Below are 19,126 nucleotides of genomic sequence, written 5' to 3' on the forward strand. Positions count from 1 at the left end.
ACTCACTGCAAGCTCTGTATCCTCATTTAATAGACATGTTTAACTGGATTAATTAATTTTGTGAACATTTCAACTTCACTTGTTTTAATTTTTGTAAACTTTCATCTAAATGCTGGGGAAAGGGACAAATACAAATTAATAAATAAAATAATAATTATGACAATAACAACAGCAATAATAGTATGTTATAACTAAAGGAAGCAAGTTACCATTAACACTAAAACACAGAATTGAAAGTTCTTTTCCTTTCCATTGGCATTATTTTACCATCAGAAACTTCCTGACAGTAAGGGCTGTTTGACAGTGGAACAAACTCCCTCGGAGTGTAGTGGAGTCTCTTTCCTTAGAGGTCTTCAAACAGAAGCTGGACGGCCATTTGTCAGGGACGCTTTGATTGAGAGTTCCTGAATGGCAGGGGGTTGGACTGGATGGACCTTGTGGTCTCTTCCAACTCTACAATTCTATGATTCTAGCAGACACCATGTGAGTGTGTGTATATGCAAGTGCCTTCAAGTTGCCTGTCAACTTTTGACAACCACATGAACTTCATAGGAATGACTTGGTTATAAACTCCAGTTCTGTAAGTTTTGGAAATCTTTCAGTTTCAGGAATGGATTCCTAACACTCATTTCAATCACAGAATAAAAGACAGGAGTGGTATTTTTAATAGCCATCTGATGGCAAACAGTTTCCATTTGTATCCAAGCTTTTTTTATATTAGTGATAATGTAATACTGTATCTCACTCTGTCTTGATCGTAGTGCCACTCAGAAAAGGCAATTAATTTCATAGACAAAGGTACTGGATAAAGTGTGTGTTTATGATGGGGCAGAGGAGGGTTTCAGTCATTATTTTTAAGATGAGAGTAGTCCTAGATAAAGGTGAAGGAGTCAAACCAGGTATCGCAAGAGATGTTTCTGGGGAAACTGTAATTACTGCGTTTCAACTACACGGTGATATTTTATTTGGACAAAGTACAAAACTAGTAATCTTTTCAAGCAGTTTTTTCTTCATTTTTATTGTTGAATGGGTCATTTTGATTTCTACTAAAAGCCACCTTAGGGACCACATAGGGTGGTAAATAAATAGAATCTTATATGGTTTGTGCCAGAAATAGCGTAAGCATGCGTCAACAATTATAATTCTTCAGTTCCTTCATTTCAGAGAAGTTATTTATTTTTCTAAAAGTACAAATATTATACGGTTTCCACATTGCAACATGTTGAACATATAATTCATATTCAGAGCCATAAGAATCTTGCTTTACTAATAAGAAGTACAAGCATGCCAATGAAAGAAGACACACAAAAAATAACACATTGCAAGGTTATATTCATTCTGACTTTTAAATAGTGAATGGACTTTGAGAATATCTTACAAAAGCCAGTGTAAAAATAAGAATCAACCAATTGCAAGCTGAAGTATTTTATTACTACAGAACAAGAAATTGTAATCCCTCATTTGTTGATTTCACATCATTAGCATTTAATTTCTAGGATTTTGTAGCCAGAATATAGCAATTACTTCCTACAAAAAATCCTAAGTCTCTTTACAATTAAAGCAGTATTGAAGTAGGAATTGCATAGGACTAAACAGCAAGGGCTGGTTCAAAAAGAAGTACCAAAGCAAAGAACTATGCTGCATGATTTGGCCTTTCAACAATACAGGGAAATAATAAATCATACATTGTGGTAAAACAATAGATAATTCTGAAGAGGAATATTCATTATAATAGTGACAGGGAATACTGACGAAATGGAGGAAAAACATGTCCCTTATTGTATTACTAACATCCCACTCATAGCTTTTAGGGACATTGCATCTTGGATAAAGGGTGAGCACAGCATGCCATGCTTGCCTTGTCTCAATTTGTGTTGTATTACAACACAAAGGTACATTTGTATTACAGTACCTGTCATGGGGCCAAATACCTACCTGCCTGGCATTTGCTGTAAACCAATACAGTAAGTGACATTGCTTGCCAGTAGATTTCAGAATGTCATCTGGAGTTTCCAGATTTCAGACTTTCAGCACTGTGTAGGTCTTCTTCCTTTCATAAACTACATACAAAAAATACAACTGACTTTGGAATACAATGTAGCTTGCTTATTTTTTACATTTCCTGACTGTGTTCTGTCTATATTAATGCACATAACATAGCTGAGGGATAATACACAAGAGTTTTATCAGTGTGTTTGTTGTTCAGGACCCAGACCATCATTCAACTTCGGTTCAATAATCGAGCACTTCAGCATATCATTGTATAGTGGGCCTTTGCTATTTGCTGGATTTTGGTTCCAGGAAATTTATATACTTTTGAAATGTTTTCAAGCCATGGATAGTTGAATCCTTAGATAAAGAATCTGTGGATATGGAGGGCCGACTGTGTGCATTCTGCTGTAAAGTTGAAGGCTTTCACAGCCAGCATCCATAGTTTTTTGTGTGTTTTAGGGGCTATGTGGCCATGTTCTGGAAGAGTTTATTCCTGATGTTTCACCAGCATCTGTGGCTGGCATCTTCAGAGAAGGCTCCATGCCAAGCGAATCGTCAGCATTATTTCCTAGTGCAGTAGAATCATGTGTTGTTCCTTTTTACACACACACACACACACACACACACACACACACACCACTTATCCCTGCTTACCTCCAGGGTAGAACGTTAGAGGATCCTTCAACCAGAGAAGCATAGTAGTATAGATGAAAATACAGAAACATCACTGTGTTAGTTTTTCATAGCCATTAGGAAATAATACTTTTATAAAAAGCAGAGAAGCCAAAAATGTTACTTTATGAAGGACTTGAAAGAAGGATGGCCCATGCAAGGCCATCAAATTGGGACATTCTTACATTGAATAACTATGGTCAAACAATATGTAGAGAGATCTTGTAGCACCTTTGAGACTAACTGAAAGAAAGAAATTGGCAGCATGACCTTTCGTAGGCTTCAGTCTACTTCTGAGGAAGTAGACTGAAGTCTAGGAAAGCTCCTGCTGCCAATTTCTTTCAGCTAGTCTCAAAGGTGCTACAAGATCTCTACATACAGATTCTACAGACTAACACAGCTATATTTTTGAATTCTACCACTGTGGTCAAAGAAGAACATATAAATCCTTTGCTGATTACACATAAGGAAAGAATGGTTCCGTTTTGGTTACTGTCAAGAGCTAGCAAAAGGTTGGGATCTCAAGAGCTACTTTATTTGTATACAAATGCTTGGGCATGCACAAGCATTTTATTATTATTATTAAAATGTTTGGGCATTATTAAAATGTTTGGGCATTTAAAAATAAAAAGCTTCCCCTTCTTTTCATGCCTTATTCTGAAGGACTGCTGTTCAAAACAAAAGTTCACCCTTGCATGCACACTGCAGAAGTAATCCAGTTTGACACCACTTTAACTGCTATGGCTCAGTGCTATGGAATTCTGGGAATTGGACTTTTCTGAGACATTAGCCGCCTCTTTCAAAGATCTCTGATGCTGCAACAAACTCCCATAGCATTGAGCCATGGACATATGATTTGATAGTATTGTGAAATGGTTGTGTACCTTACCAGGGTTCTGCCAGTTTTACAATATTGCTGTTGGTTGTATTTCAGAACCATGACCATTCATGTATAGCATGCAGGATCATCTATCGGTCAGATGAACACCATCCTCCCATTTTACCTCCGAAGGGCGATTTGACTATTGGATTACATGGGGAATGGGTGAGCCAACGCTGTGAAGTGCGTCCTGAAGTGCTCTTTCTTACCAGGCACTTCATCTTCCATGACAACAACAACACCTGGGAAGGTCACTACTATCACTACTCTGACCCAATCTGCAAGCACCCCACATTTACTATCTACGCCAAAGGTCGTTACAGCAGGGGAGTGCATTCATCACGTGTTATGGGTGGAACTGAATTTGTTTTTAAAGGTAAGATTATTTTATTTTACTATTCTGTAGACGTATGCTGCATAAAAAGATGGTGAGAATCATTGCAGAGTCATGCTGCAGAATTCAAAAACATCATACTGATGCTGAAACTGAACTTTTATGTTTAAATTACGTGTTTATGTTTAAAGTACTAATGTGAAGGACACATTAAAAACATAATTTTACAATGAACAAGGTGGGATCATTGTTTTAGCTTGGCCAAGGCATAAAAAAGGAGGAGGGACACAGGGAGAGACAGAGATTGAACACTTATTTATAGCAGTGATTCTCAGATCTGGATAATCCACAAAGAAAGGACATTTATAGGAAAGTTAAACTGGAAAAAAGTAAGATCATAAAATAAAAGCAGATGTAAGAATAACAGAAGGCCATAAAGATAGATTGCATAGATCCAAAATGGATGTGCCAGTGGCATAAGGTCGAGAGATGTATGGAAGAAATTTTGATAAGGCTGAACACAATCAAAATTACTAGCAAGATTAATAATTTAATAATAATAATAATAATAATAATAATAAAATTTATTTGTATCCCGCCCCTCTGAGAACAATCGGGGCGGCTAACAAAGTTAAAAATACAAAACATATAAAATCCCTGGTACCCTCCCCTCCTTAAAAAAGTATTAAATTCAATGCAATATTTAAAAAGCAGAACAAAAAACAACAACAAACAAACATACAAGTTAAAAACTGACCAAAAGGTCAACAACATCATACCAACAAGCAACCAGTAGGAGCAGCAGTATCTTTCCCAGACGTTTTTCTAAGGCCGGGTTCTCTATTCCAGGAAGGCCTGCAGGAAGAGATCCGTCTTAACAGCCTTTTTAAAGCTGTCTAAGGATGTAAGTAGACGGATCTCATCCAGCAGGCCGTTCCACAGTCTGGGGGTGACGATGGAAAATGCCCTCTGGGAGGTAGTCGAAAGCCTAGATGTTTGTGGCTGAAGTAGGCCTCTCCCAGAGGAGCGGAGTGCGCGGGGAGGATTGTAGGGGAGAAGGCAGTCCCGGAGATAGCTTGGACCCAAGCCATTTAGGGCTTTAAAGGTGATAACCAACACCTTGTACTGGGTCCAGAAGCTAATAGGCAGCCAGTGGAGGGACTTTAGAACCGGGGTAATATGGTCCCTCCTGGATGTTCCAGAAATTACTCTGGCTGCCATATTCTGTACTAGTTGCAGTTTCCAGACCAATCATGAGGGTAGCCCCATGTAGAGCGCATTACAGAAGTCCAGACATGAGGTTACCAGTGCATGCACAACAGTCTCAAGATCCCTTACTTCCAGAAAAGGGCGCAGCTGGCATATCAGCCAAAGCTGATAACAGGCACTCCTGACTGTCGCATTTACCCGGTTCGACATCAGGAGCGACGAGTCAAGGAGCACCCCCAGACTGCGAACGCAGTCCTTAACGGAGAGTGTGACCCCGTCCAGGACCGGAGGTTGCAACCCAATTCTTGGTTTCGGGGCCGCTACCGTGAGCACTTCCGTTTTGTCTGGATTCAGCCTCAATCTGTTTTTCCTCATCCAGCCCATTACTGCCCGAAGACATTCATTGAGAGAGGAGACGCCATCAGAATTCAAGGCCGACGAACGAGACATGGAGAAATAGATTTGGGTGTCATCGGCATACTGATAACACCCAGCTCCATAACTCCAAATAATCTCACCAAGCGGCTTCATATAGATGTTAAATAACATCGGAGACAGAATAGCACCCTGTGGAACCCCACAGGTGAGCTCCCTTTTACTGGAGCAACTGTCCCCGAGCAGCACCCTCTGGGATCTACCCGAGAGAAAGGAACGGAACCACTGCAATGCAGTGCCTCCAATTCCCAGCCCCCTCAGGCGATCCAAGAGGATGCCATGATCTATCGTATCAAAAACTGCTGAGATTGCACAACAACAAAGCAACCAGTGAAAAGATTGCAGCAGTTTAAGCAAAACAAAATAGGAACAAGGACTCAACATTGGAAATAGTTGAAGTATAGGTTTTACCATAAGTATAGGCTGCTAACTGGTTGCGCATTGTGAAGACTGAAGAATCATACTTATGTATTCATTTTATTTGCATCCAATCTTTCTCCCAGTGAGGGACCCAAGGCAATTCACATCAATTAAAAACAAAGTACAGTGCGCCTGCGCCATGCACGGAATCATTTTACGCAGCTCTAAGGTTACGCGGAAGCCGCTTGGGGGGAAACAATGGTGCGCACACCCGCGGCACACCCGTGCCATTCCACCACATGCACAAGCCCCATTATTTCCTATGGGGCTTGAGCATAGGCAGATTTTTCCTTACACAGGGGGGATCCAGAACAGATCCCTGCGTAAGGATAGAGCCCACTGTATAGTAAAACATATTTAAAACATTTAAAAACACACACACAAATAAACAATTCTGTTACAAACACTAAATTACAACAGTTAAAAACAAGTAAAAATATAATCCAAAGATATTAATACACTAATGGATCCTGTCCGATATTGGGCGCTAAACAGGGTCAACTCTGGTTAGCACTTGGATGGAAGACCACCAATGAATCCCGGAATAATAATAATAATAATAATCATCATCATCATCATCATCATCACTGGGAATCCGAGTGGTTTACAACAGACGGGATAATAGACGGTTCCCTGCCCTCAGGCTTACAATCTAAAAGGCACGACACAAAAGGAGAAGGGAATGGGGAGGTGGGGAGGGGATCAGGTCCAGCAGTTCTTCTCTCCCTCTGAGGCCTGGACCAGGGGAGATGGACCGGAAGGAGGGCTCTTCTTCTTCAGGCTGGCCCTGATGGAACTGAACCAGCCTATTCTCTCCCTCACAGGCCAAAAGATGACAGTTATGGAGGGAAGGTGCTTTATCTTCAGGGTGGCCCTGATGGAACTGAGCCAGCCTATTCTCTCCCTCACAGGCCAAAAGATGACAGTTATGGAGGGAAGGCGCTTTATCTTCAGAGTGGCCCTGATGGAACTGAGCCAGCCTATTATCTCCCTCACAGGCCAAAAGATGACAGTTATGGAGGAAGGGTGCTTTATCTTCAGGGTGGCCCTGATGGAGCTGAGCCAGCCTATTCTCTCCTTCACGGGCCAAGAGATGACAGTTATGGAGGGAGGGCGCTTTATCTTCAGGCTGGCCCTGATGGAGCTGGGCCAGCCTATTCTCTCTTTCACAGGCCAAAAGATGACAGTTATGGAGGGAGGGCGCTTTATCTTCAGGCTGGCCCTGATGGAGCTGAGCCAGCCTATTCTCTCCCTCACAGGCCTAAAGATGACAGATTATGGAGGGAGGGTGCTCTGTCTTCAGGCTGGCCCTGATGGAGCTGAGCCAGCCTATTCTCTCCCTCACAGGCCGAAAGATGACAGATTATGGAGGGAGGGTGCTCTATCTTCAGGCTGGCCCTGATGGAGCTGGGCCAGCCTATTCTCTCCCTCACAGGCCGAAAGATGACAGTTATGGAGAGAGGGCGCTTTATCTTCAGGCTGGCCCTGATGGAGCTGAGCCAGCCTATTCTCTCCCTCACAGGCCGAAAGATGACAGATTATGGAGGGAGGGTGCTCTATCTTCAGGCTGGCCTTGATGGAGCTGAGCCAGCCTATTCTATTCCTCACTATGGAAGCCATAGGTGATATTTTAGAGGAAAAACTGCCAAAACCACCCCTCAGTATTATTTGCCTAAGAAAACTCTATGAAATTTATGAGACAGCTATATGTCAGCAGGCAACTTGAAGCACACACACACCCAAATAAATAAATAAAAGTGTAACACAGCCTATTACAAGATCCTTCTATGATTCTGTGACAGCGGACACTAATTTAGCATCAAAAGAGCTTGCTTGGAGTTAGATGGAAAGGAAAGCTAGAGTTGGATGCAATCAGCATACTGGTGACAGTCCAACTCCAGATAATCTCTCTCCGAAATTTCATGCAGATATTACACAGCATAAGGGATAAAACTGACTCTGAGATCCCACAAGCCAATGGCCTGGAGATCAAACAGGAATCCTCCAGCACCACCTTCGGAATTTGCTCTTCCAATAATTACTGGAACCACTATAAAGTTGGCCATTTGTATCCACGGATTCTGCATCCACAGATTCCTCCATCGACATCTTGAAAATATTGCCTCCCCTCCAAATATATATACCAAAAGCAAACCTTGATTTTGCCACTTTTTATAACAGACACCATTTTATTACAACTCTGTATATAACAGGACTTGAGTATGCATGGGTTTTGTTACTCATGGGGAGGACAGGTGTCCCTGGAACCAAATCCAGTGGATACTAAGGGCCCACTGTAAAATGTGCACCCAAGCCCCATCCCAGAAAAGCAGCCCAGAAGGATACCATGTTCCATGGTACTAAAAGCCACTGAGAGAGCCAGCAAACCTCATAGTGACACAGTTCTCCTATACATTTCCCAACATAGGTTGTCCACCAGGATGGCCAAAGCCATCTTCATACTGTAACTTGTCCTGAAGCCAGGTTGAATTTAATCTAGATAATCAGCCTTATCCAGTAACTGTTAGAACTGTGAAGTCACCTCATGCTCTATAACCTTGGGAAAGAGATATTTGATATTGGCCAATAATTCTCCAATACAGAATGATAAGAGTTGTAAGAGACTGCAAAGGCCATCCAGTCCAACCTCCTGTCATGGCAGGAATACACTATCAAAGCACAGGTGACCATCCAGCCCGTTTAAAAACATCCAAAGAAGGAGACTCCACCACACTCCAAGGCAGTATATTTCTACTGTCAAATAGCTCTTAATATCAGGAGGTCCATCCTAATGTTTAGGTTGAATCTCATTTCCTATAGTTTGAATTCATTGCTCCATGGCCTAGTCTCTGGAGCAGCAGAAAACAAACAGTTGCACCTTCATTATGACATCCTTTCAAATATTTAAACATGGCTGTCATATTACCTCTTAACCTTCTCTTCTCCAGGCTAAGCATACCCAGTTCCCTATGTCTCTTCTCATGGCTTCCAGACCTTTGACTATTTTGGTCACCCTCTTCTAGGCATGTTCAGAGGTCCAGTCCAGAAAGGATTTTTTCAGTAACAGCCTCACCACTGCAGTGAGACATTCACTATTCCCCTTACCCACTTGCCCTCTGGGTGCTTTTATGAGCCAGGAAGGGCATCTGTCAGGTATGCATGTCATGGCTCTCACGTGTCTATATTGCCATGCTGTTCAAACTAAAACATATCCAATAACAGAGGACAAGCAGGAGCCAAGTTACATCCACTGGACCTGTATTGATGACAGCATTCAGGTTAGCATAGGTCCCAAAAAAATGTCTGCAAAGTACCATGCAAATTTTTTATAGTGGGCTGTTGAATGATTGACATTTGCCTTTTGTGGGACTAAACATACAAGGCAGTGACTACCTGTAACAACATGTGATAGGCATGATCACCTCAAGCTATACAATAATTTTTACATGTTTTTAGAAAAGTTGCTCACTCCCAATTGTCTTCATCTATGTATTTTGCATTTAATAATTTGTACTTTATTTTGTGATTGATCATTGGGGAAACATGAGCTTAATTTTCATATCTAACTGCTGAAATCCCCTTGAGAAAGGGATCATTTGACCCTGAGTGAAGTACTGCTAGAAGAAGGAGGAAAGGTTCCTTTATTAACCAGCCAGTGGAACCTGATTGATTTTCTAAAGGTAAATTTCAGTACAACAGTACAGAAGTAGTGAAGTCAGAGTGAAATGTGTGAAGGAAGGAAGGAAGGAACTGGAAGAGAAATAATTTAAAAGTGTGAAACACAAGAGCTGTGGGAATCAGCATGATATTTCAAAGTTGTGTAGAAAGAAGCAGAAGAAAGGGAATAGCTTGTAGTCTTCAATAAGGAAACAAAACGGTGATAAAAATATGAGCTCGAATATGGGATATTTCAATATCTTAGTTATTATTTTTAGCCATGTTTTCTAAATAAAGAAAAAGCAGGACAAAAGCAGAACATGAGAATAAGAGTGAAGACTGCTTGGAAGAAGTTAGGTCAAATTCAGATGGTTTTATTTCTTTGAGGAGGCAATGCTCTAAGTTGAAAGGAGGAACATGAAATATTTCTTGGTGTGTGTGTGCTGACCTGTAGAATTGCTAAGAAGAGATTGAGGAGTTTATCCCATGAACAAATAAGTTAGTTTATTTCTTCTGGCTTGAATTCAGGATCAGGGATGCCCCTGGATGTTATGATACCTAAATTGCTGCCTATCTAGCCGGGATGCTGCTGTTCAGATGCATCCCAAGTCAAAGCCTCACTCAGCCAGCACTTTTTTGAAATCGTGGAGCTTCTGATTTCAAAAATTGGATGGCTGAGCAAAGCTTCCACCCAGGATGCATCTGGGTGGTGGCATCCCAGCTGGATAGGCCGCGATTTAGGTATGATAACGTCCTGGGCATCGTAGAAACTGAATTAAGGTCGGAAGAGGTGAGCTGGCTTATTTGTTAATGGGCTAAGCTCCGTAGTTTGTCTTAGTGGCAAGGGAGGCAGGGGAGAAAGAAAGAGTTTAATCCATTATCCAGTAACTGCTGTCATTCAGACCTCTCACAGACTTTCTGTCTGCTCAAGGTCAGATAATTTTTTTAAAGCACAGTAAATGGAACAAGAGTCCTACTAGAATGACAAAACTCTTTCATTCCTTCAACCAAAGCTCCCTCCCATATGAAGCATAATTTTTACAGTACCCAGCAAATGACACAGATAAGTGGAGGGATTAATATTTCACCCATTTCCCATATGTTCTTGACTTTTCATTCCACAGTAGACGACCAGCACATATCTGTGTGGGCCTTGAAGCCTCTTCCCAATGCCTTCTAATTGTCTCTACACAGTGTCCTATATCCATATGATTTTCACACCAGCTGTTTGTTCAGTAGTGCTGACATGATGCAAAAATGCACTTGTTCCAAGCTTACAAGGTCAAAAAATGTCAATAATATGAAAGTACTTAAAGCTGAGAAGATCTATAAGATAAAGTTATGGTTATATAAACTTAAGTTTGGTAACTGCTATGAAACTGTAAAATTAAATTCTAAGCTGTTGCAATCATGGCCAACAATGTTGAACATATAATATATATTGTATATTCTGGCACAAAATATGCCAAATATCAGTGACATTTGAAGAGAACACTTTTGCTTTGATGCAGAACCCTGGGGATAACTCAGCTCCATTTTTATGCCTATAAAATAAAGTATTGTTGTGCAAAAAGTGCAGGGCTGTGAGTGCTTGTTTATAAATGTGGAGTGAGGGTGGTAGAAGAACACCAAATGCCTGTAGAGCAGAGGAACAAAGAGCCTTTGCTTCTGACTTTTATGTCAGATGACACCATGATGAAATTTAAAATGTTGACTTGTCTTCACTTACATAAAGGCATTCCTGCCTGCATGATCAATTAACTGGCACCTCAGCCCTAAGCAGAGATGATGAAACTATACTTACCACTATGAAATGGAATAAAACCTAACATACTACATTCCTAAAAAGGATTTCATTGGCATTGCTAATGACACACAAGGGATCCTGAATTTTTGCTAGAGTCTATTAAACTTTTTCATACAAATGTATTAAGTCATGCACCTAAACCTGAAATAGGTCCAGCTCTTATTGTTTATGCAAGTCCTTTTGTGGAGGCCTTTTCAGTTTAGATGGAAGTCAAAACTAAAATGATTTAAATTAAAGTTGACCCCCTCCCCATCCACAGATTCTACATCACATATTCAACAGCTTGAAAATATTTCCTTAAAAATTTTAAAGAGCAAACCTTGATTTTGCCATTTTATAAATGGGACATCATTTTACTACACCATTGTATATAACAGGACTTGAGCATCCACTGATGCTGATATGCATTGGGGGTCATGGAACCAAACCCTAGGAGATACCAGTGGCCCACTGTATTTTTAAATTACATCTATTCATTCTTCTAAGTATCAGAACCTGGTTGATATATGTTAGGGTTGTTTCTTTAAAGTGCTGGGGATCATAGGTTATCCATTGTTATGTTGTGCACACGAAGCCTTAAAACCAAAGATAATTTATGATGGTAATGGAACTGACATTTTCTGGGGGTTTTGGTTTCCATTTGGAACTGGTTATTTTATTAGCTTCATGAGCAAGTATACATTAAAAGATATGGCTTTCTATCCTGGACATAGAGCAATTTTTAAATGAAATTTGAGTGCAGTTTTAAAGCAAGCTTTTTACTTTAATGTTGTCATGAAAACCATCTTGGTTTTATTTGCCTGGAGCTGAAAGGTTGTGAAATAGAAACAGTTTAGTCTCCAACTTTCCTATCTAGTAATTCCTCCCTTTGTGTGGGTGTGGAATGCTCATTCTCACCAAACTACTGTTGTTTTGCTGAGAACATTCACAACACAGTTGGCATTCTTTCAAAAATGTGTGCAAAGAGTGAATAGTGAACCAGTTAAGTTGAACTCCCTCAGAGTATTGGTCCCAAACGTTTTACACTCTTAAGATTGGTTAAACATATCTAACTTGTTGAAAATCAAAGTTTGGTAACAGTTAGAGATCTACCATCTGAACTGAGAACAGCTACGTCTTGACAAAATGCACGGCTTGTGGCTAACATCATAATCCCCCCCGTATGATTTTTAAAATTAAATTAAATTAAATTAAATTTAAAAGATTGTATGTACAGTGCTGTGTAAATTTACAGCGCTTTATAAATAAAAGTTAATAATAAAATAAATAATTTAACATCTTTGCCTGATGAAGAAGCCAGTGGAGCTTCAAAAGCTAGCAATACGTATTTTGTATATTTTGGTTGGTCTGATAAAGGTATCACTGTTTGGTGGGTTTTGGAAGTTAGAGATGTGTTTGTTTTTGAGAAAATGAAATATGATTAACTGGCAGTTTTCCTTAATGAGATGGAAGTCAAACAACCAGACCCAAAGGCCTCATTTTAGTTATGGTGTATGTGTGCAAACATTTCCTATGCATATATCCCTAGTTGCACAGGAACAAGAACTGCCTGGTTTTCCCCCTAGATCTAAGTGCCTGAATTCTGTGGGTAGAACAATAATAACTAATCAGTTTAGTGTGTCTTCCCACCAGTTCATTGGAATTAGGGTTGCCATAAGTGAGGACCTCCAAACCGGGACAAATGTAGGACAAATGCAGGACAACATTTTCAAATGTAGGACACATTTTTAAAAAATGGAGGACACGCAAAAAATTGAGGCTTTTTTAGAAATGTTAATATAAATCCATGTTTCTTAGGCATGATCAAAATGGAGGACATTTTGACATTATTCGTAGACAGATCACGGAAATGTACTTCCTTTTCTGGCCACCCCCCTCTCCCCATTCCAAACAGCACATTTGAGCATTGAACATGGCTTTATTTTAACATTGCCTCTTGCATATTTCAGAGGCTTATTCCACAACCAAACCCTTTGGGTTTAACACTGAACATGGGTTAACATGGCTATGCATATAGAACATGGTTAAACAAAAAGTGGATTTGCCCTCGGTTTCAGGTGTCTCACCAACTATACTTCTCAGAAGTGTGTACTTGGTCAAGGGACTTTGGTTTTTCTTCATTTTGACTTGTTTTGTCTGTATTCCTGCCCACTAAATAAAGGAGACATGAAATGGAGTTAATGGGTACAAGTTGTCAAACAAAAAAGTCTTGTGAGACTCTGTAGGCAAGAGGTGCACCATGTTAAGAACTGCATTAAGCACACTTAGGCTGCTGCCACACTGCTTTCACTCTCATCACTCCATCCTATGGAATCCTGGGATTTGTAGTTTGTTGTGGTGCCAAGGCTGGGCTTTGAAATCTCAGGCATAAGAGAGGCAAAAGGCTTGGGCTGCATCTACACTGGAGAAATAATCTGGTTTGAGACCACTTTAACTGTCTTGCCTGAATGCTATGGAATTCTGGGAATGGTGGTTTGTTCCAGCACCACAGCAGAATGGCAGTTAACCCCTGGAAAGCTCTCTGACCAAGGTGACCAATGCCCTCACCCCAAAATGTAGGGCACCCAAGCAAAAAAAAATGTAGGACATGGCCAAAAATAAAAGCTAAAAACACCCATGTACTTATAAATCCATGCTTCTTAGCCATGATCCAAATGGAGGACCTTTTGAAATTTGACAGAAGAAGGCATATCCTGGAAAAGGAGGAGGATGCCTGGTCACCTTGTCTCTGGTCCAAAACACATTGCAGAAATAAAACAATGCTGGGCTGAAATGCCCAGAGTTCCTCACCAAAGCTGCATCCACACTGAGGAAATAATCCAGTTTGAGAGTGACTTAACTGTCCTGGGTTAGTGCTGGGGAATGCTGGGAATTGTAGTACATTGTGGCCCCAGAGCTATCTCTGACAGGGAGTCCCATAACCCTCCAAACGTAGTTGAACTGCAGTGCCCAGAATGCCTCCCCAGGTGCATCCACACTGAGGAAATGGTCCAGTTTGAGACTGCTCAGTGCTGGGGAATCCTGGGAATTGTAGTCTATTGTGGCCTCAGAGCCATGACTGACAGAGAAGTCTCAATGTCTCCCAAACACTAGCATTCCCAGGATTCCCTAGCACTGAGTTAAAGCAGTCTCAAAGTGGGTTATTATTCCTGCAGTGTGTGAGAGAGATATAAAAGCTAGGGACTGGATTCATTTGGAGGATCTCTGTGTCCAAAACACACTGCTTGGACTGCCAGGGCTCAGTGCTATGGAATCCTGGGAATTGTAGTTTATTGTGGCGCCAGAGCTCTCTGACAGAGAAGGCCAAATGCCTCACAGACCCCAGAATTCCAGAGCATTGAGCTTTGGCAGTTAAAGGGGTCTCAAAGTGCAGAGGGGGGGGGGAGAGAAAAGCCAGGGAGTGTGAATGAGCTTTGAGAGGAGGAGGAGGAGGAGGAGGAGGAGGAGGAGGGAGGGAGCCAAGGGAAGTGGCCAGGACCACCAGAGGAGCCCCTGCTTTTCCTCATCATCGCAGCCTTCTCACTGCTGGCAAGAGGCTCTGCCCCCAGCCAGGCAACACCTCCATTCAGTCTCCTTTTGTCAAAAGAGCTCTGGTGCCACAAGAAACTACAATTCCCAGAATCCCATAGCACTGAGCCATGGATGTTTAAGGGGGGGGGGGGTCAAACTATTTCTGCAGCCTTTTGCAACCCCAAAGCCTTCTATTATTTACCAGCAACTTGCAAGGCAAAATCTCTTCCTTCCAAGCCCTTGAAAACCAACCCAAGGGGAGGGGGGCTGATTGCTTCTTTCCCATTGGTCAGCTTCGGGATAAATTTGCATATTACAAGGAAAGGTGTTTAGGGCCTCAAAAACGACCCTGTGATAAAGAATTACAACAATACTGAGCGGTAGACATTTAAAAGATGAGGCATTTAGACTCCCAGGGAAACAGGAACGATTGATGGCCTTTTTTTCTTTGCTCACTGTAACCTGAAAGTAATGCCTTTTGCAGGGTATATATACCAAGTGGGCTGGCAATAGCTCTGAGTGGCAGATGTCTTTAAGACCTGCTCTCTAGGCTAAGCCAGGCAGGGAGGCGGGGAGGGTGGCACACAGCCATGGGGAGGGATGGAGCTGCCTCCAGGGCCTTGCTGGGGGGGAGGTCCTGGGGGAGGGGCCAAACTGGGGTGGGACTGTGTGGCTCCGCCCCAAACCAGGAAAGTCCCGCCCCCAGGTGGGATATGGCAAGCCTAATTGGAATACCCACTTTTCTGACAGAGGTAGTCACAAAGCTCCAGCAGCTATGTGTGCTTAGTGGAGAGCTAAAGATTTTATTAATCTGCACTTTTTACAGAGCTTGCTTAATGTTGGCAATTTCTTTCTGGAGAAACAGCAGTTGGGGGAATCTTTGATTTGGCCCTGTGTTAGAAATCCATGTCTGAACCCTCCCACTGCTATCCCCCCCCCCCCCGAAGTGTTGCTTTCAGTAAATGCCACCATTTGGTGCAAACAGGAATGGCATTTGGGGAAGGAAACTAACACTGGGGGCATTGGTGTTTGTCCTTAAATGAAAGCAGATTGCAGTGTAGCCTCACCTTTGGTGCCATTTCCTAGACCGTATGCATGAGAAATGAGGTCCATCCCTCCATTCTACTGATTGCTTACAGATGAGAGCACTTCACTTTTTCATAGAACTCTCCTTCTCATAAAAGCTCACCCGTTCATGTGTTTGATTCAAAGTCTACTGCAATGCATGCCAGGAACCCACATGTAACAGAGAGCCATGTGTTGTGCGCTCCTGATGTTCTTAACAAAAGGCAAAGTTATAAGTTCACAAAGCCCTCATTTATTAAAACCAAGAAGAAAATGAGGATGTTCTTGGCTTTGTGAAATAATTGTTTGTGTGAAACACTAGATGTTCAGTGGACTAATCAAGGCCAGAAACTCTCTGCCTTCCTAGCAGAGGCAAGAAGCTATGCATGTGTCATTGGCTGAAAGATTTGGGGAGTTGTAGCATTGGGGTTGAATAGATGCACATATTTGATGCACAGTAATTACATCTCAAAGAATTTCCAGCCTTTCTTGTAGAAAATAAAAGTCATGTACTGTAATATTCAGCATAATTGAACTACAGATTTGGAAGGGAACTGAAGGATCATTTAATCCAACCTCCTGCCAGAAACCCACAACTAAAGCATCACTGCCAGATGGCCATCTCATTAAAAACCTCCAACCAAGGAGAGCCCACCTCCTTTTGTACTCCAGTGACAAAATCCGATTGCTTGTAGTATCTCTTGATGACACAATTGTGATTTGCCATATTAGACATATAGTGAACTTGAGAATGAGAAATGAACATTGTTAGAGTAAAAATACACGTACAGTTTAGATCAATATGTTTGTTATAGCTTAGGAGATAATACAGCTTTTGTATATTATGATGTAGAGTATTGATTCTCTAACTTTATTCCTCCAAATATTTTGGACTCCAACTCCAAGAAGTTCCATATCATGAGAAGACAAATTAGATAATAATGCTTGTTAAGGTAGAAGGCAGTAGGAGAAGATGACAACTTTACCAGTGGATAGAGCCAATCAAGGAAGGGCGATTTGGGGGTCTCTCGTTCATAGGGTTGCCAAAAGTTGAAGTTGAGCTGACAATATTTATCAACAACTCATGGAGTCCTAGTCCAGCACTACACTATGCTGGTCTCCATGGTGAGATATGCCTTGGCTATATACCTTCTGTATCACAGTGACTGACTGTATGGCTGACTTTGAAAAGTGTTTGGAAACTCCAAGTTGTCCTTGTTACAGCAAACGTGTGGCTACTTTGTTAAAACTGCTTCACTAGATATTACTCTTTTTCAAGACACATTTCAAAGTACAAGATTGGGCTTTATATTGATGGGTCCAGGCATCTGAAAGAGTAGATGCTGTCATACAAGCCTGCCGAGGCTCTGGGGTCTTCTCTCAGCTCTGCCTCTTCCAGATATTTTCATGTGAGTGCATTGAGAGGGCTTCCTTGGAGCTGCTTCCAATTGTGAAATTACTCTTCCAAGTAAAGGACAATTTCTCTCTTCCCTGTTGTCCGTCTCCTAACAGGCAAAGACCTGTTTATTCTAACATACTCTCAAGAACTGACAGGCTGTTGAAAGAAAAGCCTTTAATGATTTGGTTCCATGGGATATTACATTAAAGTACTTTTTATTGACTAGTGTTTCAATATTGCATTTTAACCTGGCAGTCTTCTGTATGTTTCCTACCTTTTGTTGTGAGCTGCCTTGAATCCCACTTCTAGAAAGATGGCTGCCTAAATAAATAATAGTGGAAAGTAACTAAAACTGTGCTAACATAAATGTTAATTTGTTGAAGATGCCTTATGCATCATGGTCTATCCTACCATAATGTAAAGATAAGCCTGTGTTAATTCGCAACACAATTAATATGCTTTTTGTTTTTCTTTTATTTTACAGTCAATCATATGAAGGTTACTCCCATGGATATTGCTACAGCCTCCCTGCTGAATGTGTTCAATGGAAATGAATGTGGAGCAGAAGGATCCTGGCAAGTAGGGGTTCAGCAAGATGTAACTCACACCAACGGCTGCATTGCTCTGGGGATCCGTCTGCCTCACACAGAGTATGAGATCTTTAAAATGGAACAAGATGCCAAGGGGAGATACTTGCTATATAATGGGCAGAGGCCTAGTGATGGATCCAGCCCAGACAGACCAGAAAAGAGAGCCACTTCCTACCAGATGCCCTTAATCCAATGTACTTCATCAGCCCCAAGAACAGATGGGACATTAGAAGAAAATAAACTAGGGTGGTACAGTAGTGGAGCTCCAGCAAGGATTTCCTGGGCATTTGCTTTGATCATCATGCTACCTGTATGTACTTTGCCACACATGGGAATTCACAGCTAGAAGCATAAAGCGTAATGACTTTACAACCAGGGCAGTGCAGGACTTTGGTTAACAGGGGAATGACATCTTTTCAGACAATCCAAAAAAGACATGTATTTTCTTGATGCACTTGAATGCCCAGGAACTGTTGCTCACTTCCCCTCTTTGAATCACGAACAGCATTCATTTCTTTCTGCTTTGAACTTCATCCAATCTGATCCATGGCCTGATATGACTGCACAACAGTAATTGCACTTTAAGACTGCAGTTTCTTTCTTTTATATTAAAAAAAAACCCTACTTGGATAACCTGTCTTACACACTTTCCTTGTCTGTGTTGCTGTTGCAGTCTTTCTTACCTACAAAATCAGTTCCTGCTTTGGATTTAATTATGCTTTTATTGTATTGTGTCAATACTGGTAAATGGCATTGTTCTTCAGCTACAGCGTGTGTGTGTGTGTGTATATATATATATATAAAAGCTCAACTAAGGATTATCTAAAGTACTTTCATAGATTTTACATGAAATGAAATTATTTTTAGTATCAAGAATGAATGGAAAATCTAAAATTTGCAAAGATAATTTAAATCATTTTATGTAGAGATGTTGAATTTAATGTTCTCATATTATTTCCGAAGGCATGGTAATTCAACCAGTTTGTGGGTTCTACCAACTGTTTACAAAAACAAGATGGAGAAAAATGCCAGGATTTCCCAAATGAAGATACAAATGAAAGGTGTCTTGCTCTCTATTTTCCTAAGAATGTCAGGTAACTAGAAAGCCTGCCATATGCAGTGTACTTATTTTGAATCCCATTTTATTAGACTAGGC

The 19,126-nt window shown here is 41.1% G+C and overlaps 1 protein-coding gene across 1 annotated transcript in view; it reads left to right on the forward strand.

The window, feature by feature from the left end:
• Positions 1 to 18,751, forward strand: part of APCDD1 (APC down-regulated 1) — a 52,275-nt gene extending 33,524 nt beyond the window's left edge. Inside the window, exons 4-5 of the mRNA XM_089517025.1 lie at positions 3,599 to 3,920; positions 17,865 to 18,751. Coding sequence (XP_089373151.1) covers positions 3,599 to 3,920; positions 17,865 to 18,316 — 774 coding nt within the window. The 3' untranslated portion in view covers positions 18,317 to 18,751. The remainder of the gene's footprint in view (positions 1 to 3,598; positions 3,921 to 17,864) is intronic.
• The last annotated feature ends 375 nt before the right edge of the window (positions 18,752 to 19,126 follow it).

The sequence above is a fragment of the Sceloporus occidentalis genome, unplaced genomic scaffold, assembly GCF_023333645.1.
Source record: "Sceloporus occidentalis isolate IW3139 unplaced genomic scaffold, rSceOcc1.0.p SCAF_3, whole genome shotgun sequence".
Taxonomy (NCBI): domain Eukaryota; kingdom Metazoa; phylum Chordata; class Lepidosauria; order Squamata; family Phrynosomatidae; genus Sceloporus; species Sceloporus occidentalis.